Source organism: Bubalus kerabau, chromosome 1 (genome assembly GCF_029407905.1).
Source record: "Bubalus kerabau isolate K-KA32 ecotype Philippines breed swamp buffalo chromosome 1, PCC_UOA_SB_1v2, whole genome shotgun sequence".
NCBI lineage: Eukaryota > Metazoa > Chordata > Mammalia > Artiodactyla > Bovidae > Bubalus > Bubalus kerabau.
The window spans coordinates 184430797-184455429 of NC_073624.1; the positions used below are offsets into that span (position 1 = coordinate 184430797).

Genomic DNA, 24633 nt, shown 5'->3' on the forward strand with positions numbered 1-24633 from the left:
CAGGTGTGGCGGTATCTCGTTTCTCTGGAGGGGCGGAGGAGACCAATCTGTGTCCTGAACCCTGGGAGTCATCACTCCCGGGTCGGAGGCGGCTGAGGCTGTGGCCCTGGATTTGAGAGGCAGCCGTCTATGGGGCGGTGCAGGATCAAGGAGAGGCGAATACTCAAGGGGCTTGTCGGTGACCTTTATTGCGCGATTCCGAGACCGGCGTGGACCAGCCTGGGGAAATTTACTGTGGGAACATCCGGCGGCCCAGCCCCCTTTTTCACTCTGGGCATCGCCTGCCAGCTCCGCTCCCCTGTCCGGGCCGCGTTCAGCCCTTAAAGGGGCCCCGTGGGCCCCCGCGGCAGGGGCCCGGAAACGCCAGGCGGGCGCGAGCGCGCGTCTAGGACCTTCGCGAGCGACTGCGCCTTTTGCTGCGGGATTCGATTAATTTCTGGGAACGCATCTTGAGCGCCGCACGGGTCACCACGTCGCTGTCATCTTCCTCACTCTCCTCCTCGTCTGAGAGATTCCCATTCCCGGATCAGATTTCTCTCCCCGGCCTTTACCACCCCATCCCCACCTGGGCCCTATATGTCCGGCTCCTGACCACCTCCCGATGCACTGCTTGGGCTCCCAGCCTCGTCCACTTTCCCTGCCCGTACTGACCAAAGAACTTGTCCTTATGACCGGCGACTGGCAGGGCGATGCGGGTGTTGTATGACGGCAGTTTTCCCTCGAGGGTGGCGTAGAACTAGGGGGAGGAGGGAGCGGGACAGATATGTGTGAGTTGGCAGGGGGTGCAGCGAGGTCCGTGCCCCCTCTTCCTTCCCATCCCCCTCTGAGATGTACCCCGACTCTATTCAACACCTCTGCCTCTTTTTTTTTTTTTTTGAGAGGGGTCGTGCCATGCAGCGTGGTATCCAATTCCCCAACCAGAGATCGAACCCGCGCCCCTTGCATTGGAAGCGAAGAGGGCGCTAACCACTGGATCCTCAGGGAAATTCTGCCCACTCTAGTCAAGTTTTCCTTGGGTGCAGCCCCATCATTTGTTCTCAGCGTGCACCCCGATACCCAGCCGGCCCCCCAGGCCCGCCCCTGGTCTCTAGGTCCCACCTTTTGTCCTCTAGAGAGCAGACCCCAGATTCCCACCCCCCACCCCCTCACCCTGCGGCCTTGACCTCTGGCCTGCCGAGTTACCAGGTTATCAAAGTTACCTCTAGTAACCCTCCTGGCTCATCCCTGGCTCCTTAAACCTCACCTGTTGTCCCTAAGGCCCATTCCCGGCCCATCACCCTCCTCCCTGGCCTCCAGGGGGTTGCCCCGACCCCTCCTTTGCCGCCCCAGCCCCTGGCTGAATGGGCACCTCGCGGTCAACGATGTGGCGCAGCATCTCTGGCACGTTGTGGTTTTCGAGTTGCGAATGCAGCTTCAACAGCTTTTCCTCCACCAGGCCCAGCAGGTTGGGCAGATAGTCATCCACCTTGGGATCCAGCTCCTTTCCGACAGAGCGTCCGGTCTCCTGCGGCTGGGGGCGGAGGCGGATGAGCCGGGAGGGGCGGGGCCCCTGGGAGGCCCCACCCAGTGGGCAGGGCTTTGAAGTTAGGGGCCATCCACAGGAGTGGTGCTACCCTCTGTGGGGTAGGGACTCTGCCGTCAAGGGCCACGCTTGTGAGGCAACGCCTCTGAACTCCAGAGACCCAAGCCAAGGGATGGGCAGGGGGATGGTGGAGGGGAGGAGGAGCCTTTTAGTGAGAGGTCAGGCTGGGATATTAACTGGAGAGAGGCCATTGCCGGAAGACCTTCTTAAGAAATGAGATTCTTAGAGAAAGGAATGGCAACCCATTCCAGTATTCTTGCCTGGGAAATCCCATGGATAGAGGAGTCTGGCAGGCTAAAGTCCATGGGGTCGCAAAAGAGTTGGATGCGACTGAGCGACTAAACAACAATGACAACTGAAAAATGGCAGAAAAGTAGTGGAACAAAATGGTGAATACTTTCTTCAATAAAGTTTTTGGTGAAAATGAAAAAAAAAGAAATAGGATTCCACAGTGGGCAGGTTGGGCCTCTCTTGTCTATGGCTGCTTCAGGATTGGAGCAGGGTATCTTTTAGATTTTGAGTGTGTATGGGGGGGCTAGATGGGACTTCCCATGGGGGTGGGATTTGAAATGGTACAGGGATTTCTGAAGTCCTGGGCCTCTTGAGTAGTAAGGGGGTGCCTCCTGAGATCGCGGGTGGAGACTCGGGAGTGGGTTGGGGTTTCCCATGTGTTCAGGCTTCTCATACCCTGAACAGGGCCTGGGGTGGGTTCTCTGGAGTGGACTTCAGGGTGGGAACCCCACCTGTGGGGTGGCACTGCCTTTCGTGTCTAGGGAGGCTCCAGGTGAGCCTTCCTCGTAGGTGGGACCTGCCACTACGATGTGGTTCAGCTTGCCGGCCAGGTGTTCCAGGCCCTCCTTGGTAATTTGCAAGGCCTTCATGGTTCGGTCCAGTTGATCCTGCGCATCAGCACGCCGCTGCTCCTCCACCTTGAGGCGCCCCTGCAACTCGGCCTGCCGCTTCTGCTTGCTGTAGGGAGCAGGGAGACCACCACTGGGGCACTGTTGACCACACCGGCCCCGCTCTTACCCCCACCGGGCACCATGGGGCCTCACCTCACCAGCAGGGCCTCCCCTGAGTACTTGAGGTCTTCCAGCTCCTGTTGCAGTCGCTGCTTCTCTTGCTTCAGTCTCAGCAGCGTCCGCTCATTCTCACTCTTGAGCATCTCCAGCTGCGTGAAGGTGTCACCCTGAGCCAGGAACCGCCGCACCACTGCCTGGGGGGGGAGGGGCGGGGGGCGGACAGACCCGTCAGAGCCGGGGGCTTGTCCTGTTCCTCCTTTCCCAGGGATGCGCGGGACAAGTTGCCTGAGCTGATGATGGCTTCTGCACAATGCTGTCTCGGCACTCTGTGAGCCTTGGACTCAGGGCTGCCTTAAGGGTGTGCAACCCTGAACGAATGATTTTTGCAGGCCCTTCTTTGTCTATATAGGGAAAATGAATCAACCAAAATCAGATGTTGGGGCAGCGACAGCAGTGAGCACAGCTGCTTTCCAAAATCAATGTGCAAACAGCGCCCACTCCTATGAGAAAATGTGACTGGTCGTGGGAGCAACCCACCCCCAAGGCCAATTTCTGGAAAGATGTCTGGCCACAGCGCTCCAGATGACCCAATACATCCAAGTCCTGGAACTCCTTGGGGGTCACCCCCATGAGATGAGTGGTGGGTTGGAGAGCTCCCCAAACAGAGAGATCAGACAGGGATCCAGGGGAATTAGTGTTGACCAGCCACAGACGTCCGTGGTGGCTTAGATGGTAAAGAAATCTGCGTGCAATGTTCGATCCCTGCATAGGGAAGATGCCCTGGAGAAGGGAATGGTTACTCACTCCAGTATTCTTGCCTGGAGAATTGCACGGACAGAGGGGCCTGGCAGACTACAGTCCATGGGGTTGCAAAGAGTCTGATGTGACTGAGCGACTAATACTTTCACACTTTCACAGCCGGGGACCTAAAGTCTTAGAAAATTCTGAGGAAGATGCTGCCAAGTGTGGGCCCCAGAGTAGGGGCCCAGCTTCTCTGGGATGGAGGCTGGTACTGGGCCCCAGACCCTGCTATAGAGACTGAAGATACGGGAGAGGAGAGACAATATTGCCCATTCTCCTAGTGCTGACATGCCAAAGAAGTCAGTGCCAGTGTATGCAGGAACAGGAGAGAGGGGCTTCCCTGGTGGTCCAGTGGCAAAGAATCTGCCTGCCAATGCAGGAGACATGGGTTCCATCCCTGGTCTGGGGAGATCCCACATGCCCCAGAGCAACTAAGCCTGTGCACCACATACTGAGCCTGTGCTCTAGAGCCCAGGGGCTGCAACTACTGAGCCTGTGGTCTGCAACAAGAGAAGCCACTGTCATGAGAAGCCCATGGAGCATCGTAACTAGACAGCAGCCCCTGCTCCCAGCATCAAGAGAAAAGCCCACACAACACTGAAGACCCAGCACAGCCAAATAGAAATAAACAAAATTATTTTTTTAAATAAGGAACAGAAGAGAGGATGGTGGCCAGTGTAGATAACTCGTGTCGCTTTTGGCTGTGAGAGGTAGCAGAAAAACGGGGCAGCAGCTGAAGGAGGGAGGGGTGTCTTTTTTTGTACACTGAGGAACTGACCGGGCATAAAAAGGAGGCTGGGTGCGTCGGCTTCCCAGGGTCGGCTCAGGCCATCTGGGAGCTTGAGGGCTGAGGGCACACTCACGTGTGTTTCTGCCACGCCTGTGGCGTCCTTGACCTTGCCGAAGAGCACCTCCATCTGGTACATGCTCCAGCGCCGCTTCAGCTCCTCCTCCTTGGAGTACATGCTGTCCTGGAGCGTGTCGTCAGACTGCAGCAGCACGTGCTCACGCTGGGTCTGCTCATGGGTGGGGGTCAGGCCCGGGTCAGTCCGCAGCTGAGGGCTTAGGGCAGAGGCCAGGGGCATTGGGAAGATACCTCCCAACCGGGTTCAGGAAGGGGGTGGGGCCCAAGCTTGGGGCCAAGTCAGGGCTTCCCAGGGTGCACTAGGGGTAAAGAGCCAGCCTGCCCATGCAGGAGATACAAGAGAGGCAGGTTCCATCTCTGGTCGGGATCTGGTCCAGATCTGGTCGGGAAGATCTCCTTGGAGGAGGGCATGGCAACCCACTCCAGTATTCCTGACTGGAGAATGCCATGGACAGAGGAGCCTGGCAGGCTACAGTCCATAGGGTCGCAAAGAGTCGGACACGACTGAAGCCACTTAGCATGCACGCATGCAGGGCATCCAGGGAGGGGTCAGGAGTGCTTGGTTACAGGGAGGCCTCAGAGGCAGCGTCAGCGGGCGGGTCAAGAGCGTGGGGGCGGGGCCTGTCGGGTAAGGGGCCGGTTAGAGGCGGGGTCAATTTCGGATATGGGCAAGTTTGGCAGGGAAGGATGAGGACCCCTGGAGAGTAAGGGGAGGGCTGGAGGGCGGGGTCAGAGATATGGGAGGAGCCCTAGCATCTGGGGAGCTGGGGGCAGAGTTAGGAGAAACTTCCGAACTGCCGAAGGGTCTAGGGCCTGGGCCAATATAGGGAGGGGAGCGGCGGGGACCCCGCAGGTACGGGTCCAAGCAGGAGCAGGCTGGGATCTCAGGCCCGTAATCCTGGTGCGCCCACCTTGCGCTCCATGCGTTCGTTCTGCAGTTTCTTCTCTTCCGCGCGCTTCTTGCACTCGGTTAGGTAGCGTTCGCGCTTCTTGCGCTCTCGGAACACGGTCTCTTCCAGATACTGCAGTTGGTTCTGGAGGGTGGACCGGGGAACGACAGGACCTGTTGGCATCTACTGGGGCTCTGGGCCAGGGCTGCAGGCCCAACTCAAGACAACTGGGGCAAGTTGTGGGGTCCTGGGACAGAGATGGGATGGGTTTCGGGGCAGCTGGGGTTCAGATGCTGAGGTCAGGAGACCATGGCAGTGGCAGGGCAGGATTCCCAGGGGCCGGTGGGCTGGCACCTTGGCGATGTCCCTGGCGTTGAGCGCCTCCTGATTTACTAGGTGCAGCTCCTCCAGCTCGTGTTTCGTCCTCACCACCTCAGCCTCCATAAAGTCCAGCCGGTTTCCCAAGTGAAGGCTCTCCTCCTGGGCGTGAGAGATGGGTGAGCCTGTGACCGATGTCCCTAACTTGGCTGGTCCTCCCATTTGCTGTCCCCCACCTACCCCCAGTCACCCTGGTCCCTACTTGTAGGTAGGCCTTGAGCTGCAGGTACACACTGGTGATGTGTTCAGCCTCCTCTGCCTTCATCCGGGCCTTCTCCAGGCGGTTCTCCAGGTTCCGCATGGTCTAGAGGGAAGTAGAGACATCATTTTGCCAACAAAGGTCCGTATAGTCAAAGCTATGGTTTTTTCCAGTACAGATGTGACAGTTGGACCATAAAGAAGGCTGACTGCTGAAGAATTTATGCTTTTGAACTGTGGTGCTGGAGAAAACTCTTGGGAGTCCCTTGGACAGCAAGGAGATCAAACCAGTCAATCCAAAAAGGAAACCAACCCTGAATATTCATTGTAAGGACTGGTGCTGAAGCTGAAACTCTAATACTTTGGTCACCTGATGTGAAGAACAGACTCACTGGAAAAGACCCTGATACTGGGAAAGATTGAAGGCAGGAGAAGAAGGGGGTGACAGAGAATGAGCTTGGATGGCATCACTGACTCAATGGACAAGAGTTCGAGCAAACTCGGGGAGATGGTGAAGGACAAGGAAGCCTGGTGTGCTGCAGTCCACGGGGTCTCAAAGAGCCAGACACGCCTGAGCAAACTGAACAACAACAAGAGGGAAGCAAGCCTGGGCTGGATCCCTCCCCCCTCAGTGCCTCCCGCAGGATCGAGGGCTCTGCAGACCCACAGGCCCTACCTTGGCCACCTCGGTGTTGCTGTCTTGAGCCTCGGCTATCTCCAGCTCGCGCAAACTGTGCTGCAGCTGGAGCTCCTCCAGCCACTTCTGCCGCAGTCCCAGCTGGTGCCGAAGAGCGTTCAGTTGCTTCACCTTTTCGTTCAGCCGGTAGTCCAGATGCTCCAGGGCTTGCTGGAGAGAGGGAAGCAACACTAGGGGCCTGAACCCCCACCTAGTCCTTCCTTCTCCCACATCTTGGTTCTCATCTCTCTTGTCTCTTGGTAGAGCATCTGAAACCTGGCTGATCCCGCTTCTCCTGCAGATTCTTTTTTTGGGGGGGAGGGGCTGGTTTCCAGGTGGGCAGCCACTGCCCTGGTTGCCCCTTACCCATCTCCTTTGCCTTTGAAGAGGCTCTTCTTTCATCTGACCACACATACCACTTGATCCTATCCAGTCTCAGGGTTTTCTGAGTCACGTCTACACTGCATGAGTGCATGCCAAGTCGCTTCAGTCTTATCCAACTCTTTGTGACCCTATGGACTGGAGCCTGCCAGGTCTTCTGTCCATGGGGATTCTCCAGGCAAGGATACTGGAGTGGGTTGCCATGCCCTCCTCCAGGAGATCTTCCTGACCCAGGGTTTGAGCCCACGTCTCTTATGTCTACCTGCATCGGCAGGTGGGTTCTTTACCACTTAGCACCACCTGGGAAGCCCCACCTCTACACTGAAGACATCCCAATTTAGCCTCCCCCCTGAGGCTCGTATATCCATATCTACACTGCCTTCTAGATGTCTCCACAGGAAGCTCAAAACCATTTGTCCAAAATTGAGTCTATCCCTGATCTTTCCCCAAAACTGCCTTTTTTGAATCTTCCCCATCTCAGCTCATGGCAACTCCGTTCTTCCAGGTGCTCAAGTCCCAGACCTTCATGTCATCTTCATCTTCTCTTTTTCTCTCCCACTTATACCCAGTTTGTTAGCAATTCTCTATTCTGTCTTAAAGCTTCCTCCAGAGAGATCCTGGTGGCTTAGTGGTAAAGAATCTGTCTGCAGTGCAGTAGATGCATGGGTTTAATCCCTGGGTCAGGAAGATCCCCTGGACGAGGAAATGGCAACCCACTCTAGTATTCTTGCTGGGAAAATTCCATGGTCAAAGGAGTCTGGTGGGCTACCGTCCATGGGGTCGCAAAGAGTTGGATGCGACTGAGCCAGACAGATCTCTTTCCTCCTATTTCTACCTCTTTTGCCCTAGTGTAGCCAGCATCATCCTTCACTTTGATAACCTCCTCTGGATGGCTTCTAACTCTTGCCTCCTCAGAGCCCATTTTCCACTTCTTTTCTTTAAAAAAAAAAAAAAATATATATATATATATATATATATATATATATATATATATATATATTTGTATTTGGCTGCACCTGGTCTATAGTTGTAGCACATGGGATATTTAACTGTGGTATGTGGGATCTAGTTGCCTGACTAGTGATTGAACCTGGGTCCCTTGCATTGGGAGTGTACAGTCTTAGCCACTGGACCACCAGGGAAGTCCCTTCACTTCTCAGATTCTTAGTATAAAATCTGCACTCATGCAGCAAAGCCTGATGCAAGGTTCTTCCCCTGCTGACCCCCCTAACCTCACCTCCTATGGAGCCCCCCTCACTCACTCCCATTCTGCCAAAATGACCTCCTTTGTGTCTCCAACACTCTACCTTTGTTCCTATCCAAGGGACTTTGCACTTGCTGTTCCATCTGTCTGGAATGCTTTTCCCCAGATCACTACTTGCCTGACCCCTTCTCAGCTCAAATATCACCTTCCTAGAGAAAGCAAAGATCCCCACCTCACAATCTAAAGGGAAAAGCCCTAACCCCCATCCATCTCTAGTGAGCCACTCTGTTTTATTGTATTTATTTCTCTTGTCACCATTGGAAATCACTTTCTTTCTATGTTTATTGTTCCTTTCTTGAGGGGGGGGGGGCGGTGTCTGCTTTCTCCACCAAGATGAGACTCTGGGGAGTGGGGACATGGTCTGTGTTTTTCAGCGTATGGCAACCAATACCTAAAGCCATGCCAGGCATGTGGTCAGTGTGTGAGAAAGACTGAGAAATAAATTAATGGCAGCTGGTGTGGAGAAGGGATTGGAGAGGGTGAGATGGGGGTCAGGGAGTCAGGTGGGGACCCAGGCTAGAAATGAAGGGAGGTGGTCAGAGGAATGGGAGTGGGGCAAACCTGGCCTGTCCTGTTCTTCAGGTATGGCTTCTCTGACTTCCATTCTCGAATCACTGCCTGGACCACTTTCTCATCTCCCTGCAAGGAGAAGAGCCCAGGTCACACTACAAATTCCGCCCACCCTCTCTTTGAGAGCATCCCCTGGGGACACTGCCTCCCCACCCCTGGAACCTCGTCCACCTCACCTGGAGCAGGGCTGTCAACTGTAGCTGCAGTACCCTGGTCTCCTCGCGGAGCTGGTTAATGGTCTCCTGATTCTTCTTGATGTTCCACTGGGTGCTCTCATAAAAGGCCTTCCGGTCACCCTCTGGGGTCATGTGAGGTGGGCAGGCAGAAGCAGAGGATCACGGGAGGGGGCACTTCCCAGAGGGAAGACCTTTTAGTAGGTATCAACAGTATAACAATATTTTACTCTGAGCATTTGTTATGCACTAGATGCAGGACTGGAGCTTCCGGTAAAGAATCCACCTGCCAGTATAGGAGATTCAGGAGACATAGGTTCGATCCCTGGCCCAGGAAGATCCCCTAAAGTAGGAAATGACAACCGGCTCCACTATTCTTGCCTGGAAAATCCCATGGATAGAGGAGGCTGGTGGGCTATAGTCCATGAGGTTGCAAAGAGTTGGACACGACTGAGTGACTGAGCACGCACGCAGAGATGCTGGACTAATCATTTTCTTTTATTTTTCTGTACTGCACTGCATGTGAGATCTTAGTTCTCCAACCAGGAATCAAACCCATGCCCTCTGCAGTGGAGGCACAGCATCTTAACCACTGGAAAGCCAGGGATGGACTAATCATTTTCTAGGTATCAGATAGGATGTGCCAGTATGTACATACCCATATCCATATTATACCCATTTCATACATGAGAAGGCTCATGCGTATTAGACTGTTCAAGTTCACAAGCAGTCCGATTCCCCAGCACATACTTTCAACCACTATGCAACATTACCTCCTAAAAACAAAGCGATAAGTTTACACCAGGATTTCCCAACCTTGGCACAACTGACACTTGAGATAGATGATTATTTGCTGTGTTGAACTGTCCCGTGCATCATCAGATGTTGAGCAGCATCCCTGACCTCTACTCATTAGATGCCAGTAACAACTGCCAGCCCCCCGCCCCGCCGCCGCCAAACAATGTGACAAACCAAAATGTCTCCAGATGTTGCCAAGTGTCTTCTGGGGAGCAAAATAGCCCGATTCCATTGAGAACCACTGGTTCACACTCCATAGTATTACTCTGTGCCAGGCACTGTTCTAAGCACTCTACACATTTCAACTACCTATGGGGTGGTACTGTTACTATCCTCGTCTAATGGTTGGACAAACTGACAGCAATTACATTATTTTTGGTCCCTGAAGATCAAACAATTATTAATAGCATATGTAGAGCCAGTATATTTGAACCCAGAAAATCTGCCTCTAGAATCTATATCCTTCATCCTCCCATACATGATAGAAAAGTTGAAACTACATAAAAGTAGGGGCTTCCCAGCTGGCACTGGTGGTAAAAGAACCCCCCTGCCAATGCAGGAGACATGAGAGAAGTGGGTTGGATCCCTGTGTTGGGAAGATCCCCTGGAGAAGGGTATGGCAACCCATTTCAGTATTCTTGCCTGGAGAATCCCATGGGCAGAGGAGCCTGGCAGGGTGCAGTCCATAGGGTCACACAGAGTCAGACACGACTGAAGTGACTTAGCACGCACACACGTAAAAGTATGAAATACAGTTCACTCGGTTCTGAGCTCAGGAAAAGTTGTATGAGATGAGGAAAACCATGACCAAGCATGAATTTTTGCCTCCGGATACTGGACACCTGGACGAATGCTAGTGAAAGAACTCCTGCCAGGTCAGAGGGCTGTTGACTCGACCATTCCGGGCCCTCTGGGGTCATCTTACCTAACAGTTGTATCTTCCTTTGTAACTCAGCCACCTGCATGTTCACAGCGGACTTCCCCTCGCTGGCATGGAAGGGTCCTGCCTTGGAATGAAGTGAGTGCCAGACAGGCACCAAGCCCTTGCCTCGAGAGCGGTAGGGCTTGAGCTGAACTTGAGTGGCCTTGACTTTGGAGGGGGTTGAAATTTGGTCCTGAGAAGGCATGGCGTTGGAGGCCGCCGCCCAGCACAGGGGAGACGTCATGATTGGGGTTGAGGTCGAGGGCCTCTGGGGCTCAGGGGAATTGCCTCTGTCTAGGATCCGTCAATTCAGGTTCCTCGGGCTCTGGGAATGCACTTGTCGACCGCTCGGCGGGACCTAGCCGCATCTCCGGTTGCTAGGTAACCTTCCCCACCTCCCTCCAGCGCTCCCATGGAAACCGCCCGCGTTCCAGTCTACGACTCTCATTGGCTGACGTTGAGCGGAGGGGCGGTCCCTGCAGGGGACCCGAGCAGAGCAGGCCGCAGAAAGATGCGGGAGGGTACTTTTGAGTCACGTGCTCATCCTTTTTCGTCCCCACCTCTCCATCTCAACTCTACCGGGGGCGGCGGTGTGGGGCTTCGCGGGCATTTTTCAGGAACTTTCTGTTCCGGCTGCCGAACCCGCCACTCCCAAGATGGAGGCACCTTGCGCCGCCATTAAGCGCGAACCTTCAGAACTATTCCCTTTCAGGCTTCAGTCCTATGCAAGATGGCCGACTGGGTTCCGAGCCTGCCACATGCCACTCCCAACATGGCAGCCAGGACCCGCCGTCCCTAGCGCGGAGCGTGATGCCGGACGTGACGATTCTCACACACTTCCGCTTCCTTTCTGCAGGAGAAACCGTTGGCTGGCTGGGTCAGGGGGGCGCGGTGGATATTGACCTTTGCCCCAGCCTCGTGTACGTGGTGGACTAGTGGGCGGGAGGACACCCCCCAATTTCCTATTTAGGGGCAGCCGAAGGGTGTGCGTTTGGAGAGGGGGAACTGTTAATCCTTTTGGCCGATTGGCGGGAACTGGATAGCGAACCACCTCCGACCCAGAGGGAGCGGAGGTTTTGAGTTCCGCTCACCATTGATTTGGGCCAAGTGAGATTCCCTTCCACTAGGTAGGACTGGGGAGAACCCCCCACCCCGCGCCTCCGCCCCGGGCCCCGTGCCCCCAGTGTGGGAAGTTAAGTGAGACCTCTTTGCCCGGAGCGATGAAGGAATCCAGTTGACCGGAGGGAGAGGCGCCTTCCTTCGGCTGGAAGGAGCCCTCTCCCACTGACCTGCTGCCTCTTTCTCGCTGCAGCGTGGGGTCGCAGTGCATCTCCCAGTAGCCTCCTTCTGGCAGAACCCATTTCCGGCTTCCGAGGCTTCAGCGAGATGTTACTGCTGCTGCTGCTACTGCCGATGTGTTGGGCCGTGGAAGTCAGGCGGCCCCGGGGCGTCTCCCTCAGCAGTGAGTGAGCCACTGGAGGTGGCCAGAAGTAGGGGTGGGGTGTGGGAGGCTTCCGGGATAGGCGCTTACAGCCTTCGGTCTCCGTGTTCTGGACTCTGGGCAGGGAAGGTTGCAATGCTGAGCCGGTGGGAGTGGGAAGAGGTACCTTAGGGTGGAAAGGGCTCTCTTCCTGCCCTAGACTGGGCCCCTTGTCCCCCTCCCCAGACCATCACTTCTACGACGAGTCAAAGCCTTTCACTTGCCTGGATGGCTCTGCCAGTATCCCCTTTGATCAGGTCAATGATGACTACTGTGACTGCAAAGATGGCTCAGATGAACCAGGTGAGGGTTTTCTCCATTCATCCGTGCATCCGTTCATTCATTCATTGTATATTTATTGAGCTGGCGAGTGCTACGTCCTGTGTGCTGTCCCAGACAGACCCAGTCCCGTCCTCACAGGGCTCTCTGTTGAGTGGAGGCAAGCAGGCACAGAATAAAGTGGGTCAGTGGTTTGGTGAGGAGATGGGGAGGCGCAATGGGAGCCCAGAGGGGGAAGGGGAGGGCTTGGCAGGGCCCAGTTGGGAGGGCCCCCTGGCGCGGAGAGGCAGGAGGGAGCCCAGAAACGTTTTGTTTCAGGCCCCCAAAGTGCAGTGGTCCTTCCTCCCCTTACTTGGCATCAGTTATTCTCACATTTCTCACCCTCCTGTGTGCATGTGGTGGGCGTGACCTGCCAGATCCTGAACCCACTCCACAAACCCTCCTTCCCTCCTTTCCCCACAGGCACAGCTGCCTGTCCCAACGGCAGCTTCCACTGCACCAACACAGGCTACAAGGCCCTGTACATCTCCTCCAGATGGGTCAACGATGGAGTGTGTGGTGAATGAACTGGCCCCAGGATGGGGGACAGGGTGCTGGGCGGAGGGAAGGCGGCATTGCGGGGTGGGGGGAGTCCTGACGGTGCCCCCACGTCTGCCCTCAGACTGCTGTGACGGGACCGACGAATACAACAGCGGGATCGTCTGTGAGAACACCTGCAAGTACGTAGCTGACACCCCCGTTCCTTCGCCCCCCTCTCCGCCTTCCCTCGCCTCGCCTTGCTGGGTGAATTGGGCTCCCTCTTCTCTCTCTGCTTTTGTGTGTCGAGGGCTCACCCTGTGCCAGGTGCTCTGTGCATGCTCTATCAGCGGTTTCCCTTCTGGCCTGGAAGCGAGTGTCATGTATTTGCCTGTTCAGCCGATGAGGGAGCTCACGCTCAGAAAGGAAAATGACTTCCTCAGGGTCTCATAGCTAAGAGATAGCAGAACCAGGACTCGAATCCAGCTTGGTCTAACCTGGGACTCTGTGCTTTTAATTGCACTGCTGCAGCAGGACCTGAAAACTGAAATGCCCACAGGCAGGTGATGGAAGCAAGTGCATGCAGGCCGAGTGTAAGGCAGTCAGGGAGTGATGGGGATTGTGGTGTTTAAAAGGGACAGCCTCCCTCCACTCCTGTGAGTTGGGAGCAGGTGGCAGGGCCGGATATGTTTTTCAGAGAAGCTGAGCGTCATGACATTTCCGTAAACCATTCTGATGGAAGGTCTCTTAAGTAGAGAGTAGACTGAGCAGATTTTGCCTACTGGCCAGACAGCCCTTCTTTCAGGGAGTCTGTGACTTGTGTGCTCGTCTCTTTCTCCTCTTGGGAACCTCCTTCCAGCCCCACATCCCAGCAACCCCTAGTCCTTCCCATGGCCCTGAGGGTGAGCGAGCCCTGTCCACTGCACCTCCTCTCTAAGACAGGGGTGAGGGACTCTGAAGCCAGGAGGACCTGGGGGAGGAGGGAGCAGGCGTGTTTGAGCTCCTGTTTTTGCCCACACAATGGGGTGATGGCAGGGGCTTGAACCCCTTTGGAAGAGGCAGACCTAGTGGGCACTAAACACCCTCCCATTGGTGCTTGTGTCTCGCTTCCCCCCAGAGAGAAGGGACGCAAGGAGAGAGAGACACTGCAGCAGATGGCAGAGGTGACCCGCGAGGGCTTCCGCCTGAAGAAGATCCTGATTGAGGACTGGAAGAAGGCCCGGGAGGAGAAGCAGGTGAGGGGCCTGGTGGGGCTGAGCCAGGGCAACCTGGAGGCTGGTGAGGCTGGCTGGGGTTTACGTCTGCTCCTGACCAGTGGTGTCCTGGGGCCAGTTGCTGTCTGTCTGCACCTTGGACCCTTCTGTCCACTTGACGTTTAGTCGTTGCTTAGGCTGGTACCAGGTGGGCAGCAGCCAGGCATGGACCTAGGCCTTGGGTGCAGACCAAAGTGGGCTCAGAGGAGGGACGCCTCTCCTCCAGGTTCCAGAGTGCTCTCATCTGTAAGTTAAGGCCAGTGACTGTATGCCTTACCAGTTCTGGGGGAGGACTCAAGACAAGGTCCTTCAACCACAGCCAGGTTAGCTCAGTAGGGTGGGTGCTGGGGATGTGTTGGGGGAGGGTCAAAGAGGGTGAGTCCCCAGGGGTGTGTCTCTCCCTGCCTGTCTGCCAACCCCTTGACTGGTGGGTCAGAGTCCTCAACTCTCCTTCGGGGCTCCCGCTTAACCCTCTGAGCAAGGGCCCCAGCTCTGTTTCTCAGACCAGGGAAGGGTCGGGTCTTCCTCTTCCCATCCCCATGGCCTGGCTAGTAAGGTACCTCCTGAATTCATAGGGGGCAGTGTATTCAGGGCCAGTGAGATCCTTCCCGTGCTTAGCCACACGGTGAAGTTGGTGCCAAGTGACCTTTGACTTCCTGGGCCAGCAGGACGACCCTGGCAGCAGATCAGGTTGAGGTGTCAGGCAAAGTCTTGGGAGGGACCCTACAGCCTAGGGCCCACGTTCTTAGGCTGGAGCCCACCCAGCACACACGTTCCTTCCTTCCTTCCTTGAATATTTTTTATTTTTTATTTATTTGGTTGTGCTGGGTCTTAGTTGCAGCATGTGGAATCTAGTTCCCTGACCAAGGATCAAACTGGCCACCTTGAATTGGGAGTACAGAGTCTTGGCCACTGAATCACCAGGGAAATCCCCTTTCTTTTCTTTTTTTTTTTTTTAAATAAGAGCAATGAGTTTTTAAAAAGAATTTTATTTTATTTTTGGCTCTGCCGGGTCTTCATTGCTGCACGCAGGCTTTCTCTAGTTGCGGCAGGCGGGCTTCTCATTCAGCGGCTTCTCTTATTGCGGATCGCAGCCCTAGGCACGCCGGCTTCAGGAGTTGGGGTTCCCAGGCTCTAGAGCACAGGCTCAGTAGTTGTGGCACACGGGCTTAGCTTCTCCTCGGCACATGGAGTCTTCCTGGGCCAGGGACCAAACGCATGTTCCCTCCCTTGGTCCCTCTGCTCTCTGAACCCGCCTTGGGGCACAGGAAGCAAGGAAGACTTCCTGGAGGAGGAGGTCTCCATCTAAATCAAAATCTGTAGGTTTATTCAGAGTTAGCCAGGCAGAGTGTTGCAGACAGAAGAAAGCCTGTGTGAAGAACTAGGGGCAGTGTGTGTGGAGAGCTTTGAATGTTGTTAGGGCAGTTAAGATAGCAAAGGGGTGGATGAGGCTGGAGAGGTGGGCAGGGTCCTGGTTATGCAGGGTCTCAGGCATACAATGAGGTGTTTGCATTTCTCTCCAGTGGGCTGCAGAGAACCACAGGGGTTGGGGGAGATCCAGGAGGCGGGCGTATTAGGAAAAGATAATGTGGAGAGGAAGAGGGAAGAATAGGCTGAGAGCTGGCCCCTGTCTTCTACCTTCCCAGAAAAAGCTCATTGAGCTGCAGGCTGGAAAGAAGTCACTGGAGGACCAGGTGGAAGTGCTGCGGACCCTGAAGGAGGAAGCTGAGAAGCCAGAGGAGGCGGCCAAAGACCAGCACCGCAGGCTGTGGGAAGGTACGTTGCTGCGTCCCGCGTGGCTGGGATGCCCCCTCGGCTCCTGCCAGGGAAGAGTCTGGGCCCAGGAGTCTCTTGCCCATTGTCTCTTGTCTGTCGTTCCACTGGTTTTTTTAAATCACGGCCCTTTAGTTCCCCAGTTGCCTCATTATCTTTGACTGTGTGTTGGGCATTGTGTTTAAAAGTCATTTATAGCAGTAACTTGCAGCTTTGATGAGAGGCCCTTCCCTCGAGAAGCGGGGCTTTTCTTTCTGCCTTCTTTGTGGGAACACTGGATTCAGGGACCGCAAGTCTGAAGTTGAGGCTGGAGCTTCCTCCAGCCCCCCAGGCAGAGTGAGCCGAGGTCCGAGCAAGGGCTGGCTGATTCCTGGCCCAGCTTAACCCTGAGGGGAGTCGCATGGGGTCATAGTTATGGGGCGGGTCACCTTGGACCTTGATTTTCATTTCCCTTCCCTCACAAGTTATCAAAATGGACATCGACATTTGCCAGGCTTGGCAAAATCCTTTAGGATGAAAGCAGCTTCTACCTTCTCTTATCTTCTTCACTTCCTTTTTGTTCTGGCAACTCCTACTGCCTGGGGTTGGTTTTAAGGTGATTTTTTTTTATTTTATGCTTGGTCCAGCATTTTCTTGCTGTTGGCAGATTGTGCTGCTGTTGTGGATAATCTGAAGCCTTGGCATTTGTTCTGAGTCTGCTCTGTGCAGGGACACACATGGCGGAAGGCGGATAGAACAGAGAGGTGGGGCAGAAACCCACTCCAGACTAGTTGAAAGACTCAGATCAAGCATTGCCAGAAATATTTGGAGCCGTGGCCCCAGCCGGTCACAGGGATGGTGACCAGTGGCTGGTAGCCTTCTGAGGCCGTGCTGTGATCTCCTCCATCTCTTTGAGCATCTGCTGTGTTCTTCCGCCCTTCCCTCTCTCTGTCCTGATTTCTCATAATCGGTAATTCAGTCGTTCATCTGACAAGCACCTGCTGCGTGCCTGGAATGTGCCGGCTCTACCCCAGGTGCCCACAGTACATCATTGACTACGACGGAGGAAGCCCTCTGCCTGTAGAAGGGACAGGCTCAAAGGTCGCGAGGCTGTATCTTGTCTCGTTTTTAAGGAGCAGCAAGGAGACCTTGGGCTTCCCAGGTGGTGCTAGCGGTAAAGAATCTGTCTGCCAATGCAGGAGACACAAGAGATGCAGGTTCAATCCCTGGGTTGGGAAGATCCCTTGGAGGAGAGCATGGCAACCTGGTCTAGTATTCTTGTCTGGGAAATCCCATGGACAGGGAAGCCTGGCAGGCTACAGTCCATGGGGTCACAAAGAGTCAGACGTGACTGAGCAGTGCACACACACACCCAGAGACCATGTTGGTGAATGAGCAGAGACTCCCCCTCTTTGTTTACATAACATCAGCTGCTTCTGTGATCAAGCCACAGAGTTCAGGGGTTGCCAACAGGGACCTTATGACCTGTCAAACCTAAAATATTTAGCGCTGGGTTCTTTACAGTAAAGTTTGTTGATCCCTGATACAGACACCAGTATTCTCTCCCATGCTGACTCTGGGTAGACCAGAGCACCCGGTGCTTGTTTCACAAGGATCATCGTGTTTTTGCCCCTGCTCCCCTTTCCCAGACATCACCTCGTTTCACAAACAAGGAAGCTGAGGCCAAAGAGGCCACTGGCTTACCCAGCTAGACTGATGCCCACATTATTCCGATTGCAGACCCTGTCCCTTATCTGCAGGCTTGAGTCACCAGCCTGCTCCTGCCTCGCTCAGGGCCCAGCTTTGCGTGTGTTGGGTCTTTGTTGCGTGGTGTGGGGCTTCTCTAGTTGCGTCAGGCGGACTTGGTTGCCCCACGGCGTATGTTATCTTAGTTCACTAGCCAGAAATGTGTCCCCCGTGTTGATGCTTTATTAGGATTATTAGATTGTATTATTACATTTCTATTTATTAAATTCTATTAAATTATTGTTCTTTATTAGAATCATTAGAATCGGAAGGCTGACTTTTTATTACTAATTTATATTTACTTTTGGCCAAGCCGGGTCTTCCTTGCTGCTTGCAGCCTTTCTCTAGTTGTGGCAAGCGGGGGCTACTTCTTGTTAGGGTGTGGGGCTTTCTCGTTGCAGCTGCTTCTCTTGTTGCAGAGCACAGGCTCTAGGTGCACGGGCTTCAGTAGTTGTGGGACACAGGCTCAGTAGTTGTAGCGCTCAGGCCTAGTTGCTCCACAGCATGTGGAGTCCCCTCGGACCAGGGATCAAACCCGTTTCCCCTGCACAGATTCTTTGCTGGAAGCCTGATTCTTAACCACTGGACCCCCAGGGAAGTCCCTGGGCTCATTCTGCCCCTTCTGGCCTGCTGATGGCCTCCCTCCATCAGGCCAGCAGTCTTCCTGGCTCCCCCAGTGCCTTGGGTGGGACAAGCATTTGGGCCACCACTGGCTGGTTACAACGCCGCCTGCGGTCGAGGGCTTCTCCCCGCTCTCTGTACCCTGTGCACGTGCCATGCTGGCCTGATGGCCTGCCCACACCCCCACCGGCCCTGCGAAACTGCTGCTCTTTGTTGCTCCCAGGCCTCTGCTCCAGCCAAGCCCACTGCAGACGTGTGCTGAGCGGGCTGCAGGCCCGGTGCTCAGTGGTGACACACGTCCCCCTCTAGAAAATTCCACTGGACAGCACTGGTCTGCACGTGTTGTGCTCTGTCCCCAGGTGCCTCGTTTCCTTTTACTCTTTGCCCTCCATTTTTTCTCACTGCGGTAAAATCCCAGTCATGTTACAAATTCACCATTTCAGCCAGTTTTCAGTGGCTGACTCAACGGTGTCAGGTACGTCCACACTGTCGACAGTGTCCAGCAGGACGTCGTTGCTGCTGTCTAGTTCCAGAACATTCCTGCCACCCCAGGACGGACCCCCAGGCCCATTAAACTGGCCCTCCAGATCTCCCCTTGGCCCCATCCCCAGCCCCCGGCCCCACGCGTTGGCTTCCTGTTTCCATGGACTGACCTGCTCTGGGCGTTGCACTTCAGGAAGTCAGGCAGTGAGTGGCCTCTGTGACTGACTGCTTTCCCCTAGCGTCGTACTGTCAAGGGTCATCCGTGTTGTAGCCCGGTGTCAGGACCCCTGCTTCCTTTTTAAGACCTGCTGTCTATTCCAGCGTGTGACCCTGGTGGGGTTGTCTCATCCAGGTCCATTTTTCCTATCAGCTTTTTGGTCTCCACTGCTTGTAAGTGGCTCTTGTGTACCGAGGGGCTGGCCCTTGGTGACTGAAGTTGCAGGCGTTTTCTCTTTCACCTTTGCTGCCAGGTTCCTTTACTCTTTCTTCCCGGGCCATGTGTTAGAAAGTGAATGAACTCTGGTCTTTGCTTGTGTTTCCACCTTCTTTTGCATCATGTCTAGCATCCTTTTACCCAAGGCTGGGCAGACTAGTGCCTGGCTTCTTAGTGTGGAGTTGCTGACCCAGGTTCAGGGTTGGCACGCCACAGAGGTTGCACCGGAATTCCCAGAAGGTGGTGGGGACGAGCATGGGCTCTGGAGGCACGTGGCCTGGCTTGGGCCCCCGGCTGGGGCTCTCATCTGTGAGGACATTGTCGCGGTCTCTGGGACACAGGCCGCTCATCCTGGTGGAGAGGGCCGAGCCTCATAGTGCAGCTGCACTGAGAGTGCTTTCCTGAGTGACCCTGAGCCGGTTGGGCTGAGACAGGCCGAGGAGAGACCACTGGAGCACGCGTGGGGCTGCAGCGCCCTGTGTCCTCTGGCCACAGCTGAGTTCCCGTCTTCCGTGCTGGTGGCTTCTCCCCCTTTGCGAGACACTCCGCGGGCCCCCAGGACATCTGCCTCACCTGGCTGCGCCTCTGTCCCCTGACCTCTTCTCCTGGGGGCCTCCTGAATGTGGCACACCTATGGTCCTACCCCTCGCACCGTCACGGATTGTTCAGACTCTCTGCAGATGCCCCCAGCTGCCCCTGCTGGATCCTCCATCCATCTGGCACTGCCCAGCTCCTCTGCCCCCCCACCCCCACACAGGCCAGCCCTTCTCATTGCCTAGCTCCCGCCCCCAGTCTGCCCCCCACAGTGGCCTGACTCAGAGCCCCAGCCCAAGCACCCAGAGGCCCGGGCACACAGTGAGCCCGGGGGCTGCTGGGGATGGAGGATGATGGATCTGGTCCTTCCACAGAGCAGCAGGCCATCTCCAAGGAGCAGCGGGAGCGGGAGCTGGCAGCCAGCGCCTTCCAGGAGCTGGATGATGACATGGATGGCGTGTGAGTGTGCCAGCGCCACCTGCCCCGGGCTCCCTCCTCCCTCTCCCCGCCTTTAGGAAACCAACCAGAGCCCACCTCCTTGCCCTGGAGCCCGATCCCCTGGGGGCGTGGGGGGGCGGTGGGGAAGAGATGAGGGAAAACACCCCCTCAAGCTGGACAGGGGGACTCAGGATCTCAGTGCTTTTCGAAAGCCTACTCTGTGGCCTGGGACGCTTTAGTGAAAGACGAAATCCTGGCCAGTGCCCCTGAACTTGCTGGCTGACCCCAGGCCCATGGCTCAGTGGAGGGTGAGCTTTTGGGAACAGGGAGGCTGGGCAGGCCCCCTGGTGGGAGGCCTGGGACTTTGGAGGGTTCCTAGGGGGATAATGGGCAGGGCGGTCCCGTTCCTGGTGGGCAGTGGTGGTGGGCGGTGGGATAGGGGCAGGATGTGGGGCCTGGGCCACCATGGGTGTGTGGGTCTCCTGGGGTGGAGGACGCCAGGCCACAGCGTTTCCCTGTGCTGGGCTCTAAGGGTGGAAGGGAGTGGCAGCTGGGCCTTGAGGACACGGCTGCCACTCCACCCCTTGCCTGTCCCTCCCTTGTGCTCCTCAGGGCTGTGGAGCCTCAGCAGCGGATAGGAGGCAGGGGATGGGGTGGCTAGGACCTGCCTTTCCCAGGGTAGAGACCACACCGGGCCCTAACCCAGACCTCATTTTTTCCCACTTTCCTGCCTGCCCTCTCTCTCTGCCCCAAGGTCCTAAAGCAAGTTCTCAGGAGGAGCCCTGGCCCGGGTTGGGGGGCAATTGACCAGGAGCCCATGGGCTCACTGCTCTATTGTCTTCTGCCTTTGACCCCGCAGGGTCTCAGTGGCTGAGCTGCAGACCCACCCGGAGCTGGACACGGATGGGGACGGGGCATTATCAGAAGGGGAAGCCCAGGTACTCGGCCCACCCCTTTGCTTGGGACTTCTGGAGGGGATTGCCCCAAGGTGACCTCAGGGTGGGGGGGCGGGGGTGGCCAGAGGCAGGCCTTCTGTGGGCTACTCCCAAGGAGAGTCCCCTGCTGGCCCAGGGCCAGGGTTCTGGGGGGCCCAGCCTGGCTGGTGTGGCCAGGCCTTGCCTGGTGACTAGGAGGGGCTGCCTAGGGCCTTCCTCCCTCCCCTGTGGGACCTAGTGGAGTCATGTGGTGCCTCAGGGCATCTCGTGGGGAGAGTTAGGTTCCCTGTAACCATGCTCCCCCCGCCCTACCCAGTGCACACACCTGGTCACCCGCCCTCCTCACAGCTCTGCCCTCACTGGCCTTGTCCCTGCTCCCCACCCATCGCTGCCCTGCTGGTCCTCACTCCCCACCTCGCCCTGGCCTCTGTCTCTCAGCTCCTCTCCCTGGTCTCTCCAGTCCCCACCCCGCACCTCTCTGGCCCCCGCCTCTTTCCCACAGGCCTGTGCTGCCCCCTTCTGGCAGACGCTCCTCACCCAGCCCAGCTCCAGTCTGGCCCTGGGCAAGTCAGCGCGTGCTGTGCCTGGCACCGCAGCCTGAGGGCCCCTGCACCCACTACGAGAGTGCCTGGGTTGGAGTTGGGGGGCACGTAGAAGTCCTGCCCCTGACCCTACCCCAACCTGACGCACACAGACCCTCCTTGGGGGAGACGCTCAGATGGATGCTGCTTTCTTCTATGACCGCGTCTGGGCCGCCATCAGGGACAAGTACCGGTCCGAGGTCAGTAGAGGGAGGGGAAGGGATGTGATCTGAGCCCCCTCTGCTGCCCCCGCCCTGCTCCTGGATGCCTCACAAAAGCACTGCCTCCAGCTCTGGCACTGGGCCACCATGGCCAGCTGGGCGGCCCCACCTCCTCTACAGAAGCCACCCCGCCCCCAGCTGTCTGTCCCTCCCTCTTTCTAGGCTCCTTGGAAGGGATGGAGACACAAGGCCACCCTTGGGCGATGGTGGGAGCCTGGCCCCTGGCCCTGGGGGTGAGGGTGGACCCCCGAGTCCTCAGCACGACCTCTCTGCACATCCAGCAGGTGCTGCCCACTGAGTACCCACCATCGTCTCCTGCACCCGATGTGATGGAGCCCAAGGAGGAGCAGCCCCCCATGCCCTCACCACCCACAGAGGAGGAGGATGAAGACGACGAGGACGAGGAGACAGAGGAGGATGAGGATGAAGAGGACGAGGATTCCCAGGGGGAGCAGCCCAAGGTGGGTGTTTAGGGGTGGAGGGGGTGATGGGTGGGAGTGGTCACTCGCTGACTCTGTCCCCCCACCCCCAGGACGCCCCACCCCCAGTCCCAGCCCCCCAGACGGCCAGCCCCACCGAGGAGGACAGGATGCCGCCGTATGATGAGCAGACGCAGGCCTTCATCAACGGTGAGGGCTGAGCCTGGGAGGGAGGGGCCCCTCCCTGTTGCCAGCAGGTGCAGGGGCCCAAGAAACAGGCCCCGCTTGCTCCTCGCGGGGACCTGGGGCTGGCCCAGGCAAGCCCAGGGGACTCCGGGCCACCCAGAGGGGGCTTCTGGGGCCTGGGGAAGCTGGCAGCGCCACACCAGTCTCGGGGCCCTTCTGCCCCCTTGTGGTGGCTGTTGTCTGTGTCGCCCTTGGCAGGCGAGGAACCAGCAGGGCCCCAGGAGCCCTGGCCCTGCTCCCTCAAGAGCTGAGAGCCGGGGCGGGGTGGTGGGGTCTGCCTGGCAGCTGGCAAGGCCCAGAGGGTCTTCCTGGGCCCTGTCCTCACCCAGAGCCAGCCCTGAGGCTGGGGGAATCAGGCCTGTCTGCGCCACCCCCTGCTTTGTGTGGGGACACCTCTGACCTCCTTCCCGACCCCACCAGCTGCCCAGGAGGCCCGCAACAAGTTCGAAGAGGCTGAGCGGTCCCTGAAGGACATGGAAGAATCCATCAGGTATGGGGGTGCCCATGCGGTCGCAGCAAGGCCACTTCTCCATTGCCCCATGGCCGCCTGCTGCCCGACTCCCCAGAGACGGTGGCAATGGGGAAGTCACTCAGGCAACCTCTGCAAATTGGCGGTGGCTCCTGCAGGGGAGAGTCCCCAGGTGGTGGGGACTGGAGCCCAGGCCCCGAGAGACCCTCCGCCACTCGAGCAGGCCTTCCTGCGTTGTCCTGAGTCGGGCTGGCAGCCCCCCACTGCCCCTTAATCTCCAGGCCTCCCCTTTAGGAACCTGGAACAGGAGATTTCATTTGATTTTGGCCCCAACGGCGAGTTCGCCTACCTGTACAGCCAGTGCTATGAGCTCACCACCAATGAGTACGTCCCCTGTGGGCACATGTGGTGGGTGGGCTTGGTGGGTCTGGGCCTGAGCAGAGGGGTGGGGAGGGAGGGTGGTGGGCTTAGGCGCAGCCACTGGGATTTGAGGTACTTGCATGGCCCTGGTGTGGGGGGTTGTCACGGAGGCTGGGACCCCTGTTCCCCCACCCACCAGCCCCATCCGACGACAGGTACGTCTACAGACTCTGCCCCTTCAAGCTTGTCTCACAGAAACCCAAACTCGGCGGCTCCCCGACCAGCCTTGGGTGAGTGAGCTCGGGCTAGGCCCCCCTCTCGGCCCCTCATCCCCACCCCTGGCTGCCCCGGCCGTCCCCTCTCAGCACACCACTCTCCCATAGCACCTGGGGCTCGTGGGCTGGCCCTGACCACGACAAGTTCAGCGCCATGAAGTATGAGCAGGGCACGGGCTGCTGGCAGGGCCCCAATCGCTCCACCACCGTGAGTGCCCGCGGGCTGGGGGAAGTGGAGTGGGGACGTGGCCCGCAGAGCCCACCTGAGACCCACCTGCCCACCCCAGGTGCGCCTGCTGTGCGGGAAGGAGACGGTGGTGACCAGCACCACAGAGCCCAGCCGCTGCGAGTACCTCATGGAGCTGATGACGCCAGCTGCCTGCCCAGAGCCCCCGCCTGAATACCCTGTGGAGGGCGACCACGATGAGCTCTAGCCCCGCCCCACCCTGCCCAGTGCAGAGGTGAGTGGGGAGGTGGGGGTCTCTCCCATCCTACCATTCGGGGGCATGGTGGGGCGGGGGGGCTCTTGGCCACATGGCTGCTCCCCCATCCATCTCCCTTCGTCTGTCTCATTTGGTTTCTCTCTGGTCCCAGAAATCAAGATGTGGAACCAGCCCCCAGTGGTGCTGCCCATCCGCCCCTGAATCTGTGGACCAAGGCCTGTCCCTGTGGGTCACCTCACCCACCCCACAGGGCAGGAAGCAGGTAGGGCTCCATGCCCTGCTTTTGGTTGGCCAGCGGGGCAGAGCCATGTTCCCAGGCCCCTGCTGCCTCCACAGATGGAATAAAGGAGCCTGTCCTGCTTGGGCCCCCACACCCTGGGGGCATCTGCCTTCCCTCTTGCTGGGGAAGTGACTTGACCTGTGACCCCCAAACAATAAACATGATCCCTCCAACTCATCTGTGTCTGTCTGGCTTTGCTGGGGTGTGGAAGGGCCGGGGGTGGAGAGGGCTGAACATGGTAAGCAGCTGTGCAGATCCTAGGGGGGCTGGCTCTGGTTTGAGGGTCTCACCTGAGATGCCCCATGGATAGCAGGGCCTGGAGCCATGTAAACAGACAGCTGTTGTGTCA

General features: G+C 57.1%; 2 protein-coding genes across 4 annotated transcripts; one reads left to right on the forward strand and one right to left on the reverse strand.

Annotated features, from left to right (window-relative positions):
• Positions 1-170: 170 nt before the first annotated feature.
• ODAD3 (outer dynein arm docking complex subunit 3) lies at positions 171-11608 on the reverse strand. Its single transcript, XM_055545318.1, has 13 exons — positions 10524-11608; positions 8804-8925; positions 8619-8696; positions 6413-6583; positions 5741-5842; positions 5515-5640; positions 5182-5304; positions 4269-4421; positions 2638-2798; positions 2326-2551; positions 1349-1510; positions 652-736; positions 171-504 (listed from the first exon to the last, which is right to left on the reverse strand). The coding sequence occupies exons 1-13, from the start codon at positions 10762-10764 to the stop codon at positions 386-388; spliced, it is 1869 nt and encodes a 622-aa protein (XP_055401293.1). The 5' UTR covers positions 10765-11608; the 3' UTR covers positions 171-385.
• PRKCSH (PRKCSH beta subunit of glucosidase II) lies at positions 11331-24457 on the forward strand. Of its 3 annotated transcripts, none has more exons than XM_055545297.1 (18): positions 11331-11440; positions 11833-11982; positions 12187-12303; positions 12742-12837; positions 12941-12998; positions 13913-14030; positions 15695-15824; positions 19992-20076; positions 20915-20993; positions 21685-21771; positions 22074-22253; positions 22325-22421; positions 22878-22947; positions 23221-23310; positions 23502-23576; positions 23670-23769; positions 23849-24022; positions 24156-24457. In XM_055545297.1, exons 2-17 carry the CDS (start codon positions 11907-11909, stop codon positions 23993-23995), a joined length of 1605 nt encoding a protein of 534 aa, XP_055401272.1. In that variant the 5' UTR covers positions 11331-11440; positions 11833-11906; the 3' UTR covers positions 23996-24022; positions 24156-24457. The 3 variants fall into 3 exon arrangements, with proteins under 3 accessions (XP_055401272.1, XP_055401282.1, XP_055401273.1); XM_055545307.1 differs by having other exon boundaries at positions 22077-22253; XM_055545298.1 differs by lacking the exon at positions 11331-11440 and adding an exon at positions 11471-11647.
• Positions 24458-24633: the final 176 nt, after the last annotated feature.

What these genes read in the sequence shown, in the direction of transcription:
- ODAD3 (XM_055545318.1), bottom strand. Translation starts at nt 10,764, where the DNA reads ATGACGTCTCCCCTGTGCTGGGCGGCGGCCTCCAACGCCATGCCTTCT. An exon ending in GCAACACCGAGGTGGCCAAG is followed by an intron (nt 5,843 to 6,412) that starts GTAGGGCCTGTG and finishes ACTTCCCTCTAG; the next exon opens with ACCATGCGGAACCTGGAGAA. An exon ending in ACGCCAGGGACATCGCCAAG is followed by an intron (nt 5,305 to 5,514) that starts GTGCCAGCCCAC and finishes TCCACCCTCCAG; the next exon opens with AACCAACTGCAGTATCTGGA.
- PRKCSH (XM_055545297.1), top strand. Translation starts at nt 11,907, where the DNA reads ATGTTACTGCTGCTGCTGCTACTGCCGATGTGTTGGGCCGTGGAAGTC. An exon ending in GTCTGTGAGAACACCTGCAA is followed by an intron (nt 12,999 to 13,912) that starts GTACGTAGCTGA and finishes GCTTCCCCCCAG; the next exon opens with AGAGAAGGGACGCAAGGAGA. An exon ending in GGGACAAGTACCGGTCCGAG is followed by an intron (nt 21,772 to 22,073) that starts GTCAGTAGAGGG and finishes CTGCACATCCAG; the next exon opens with CAGGTGCTGCCCACTGAGTA.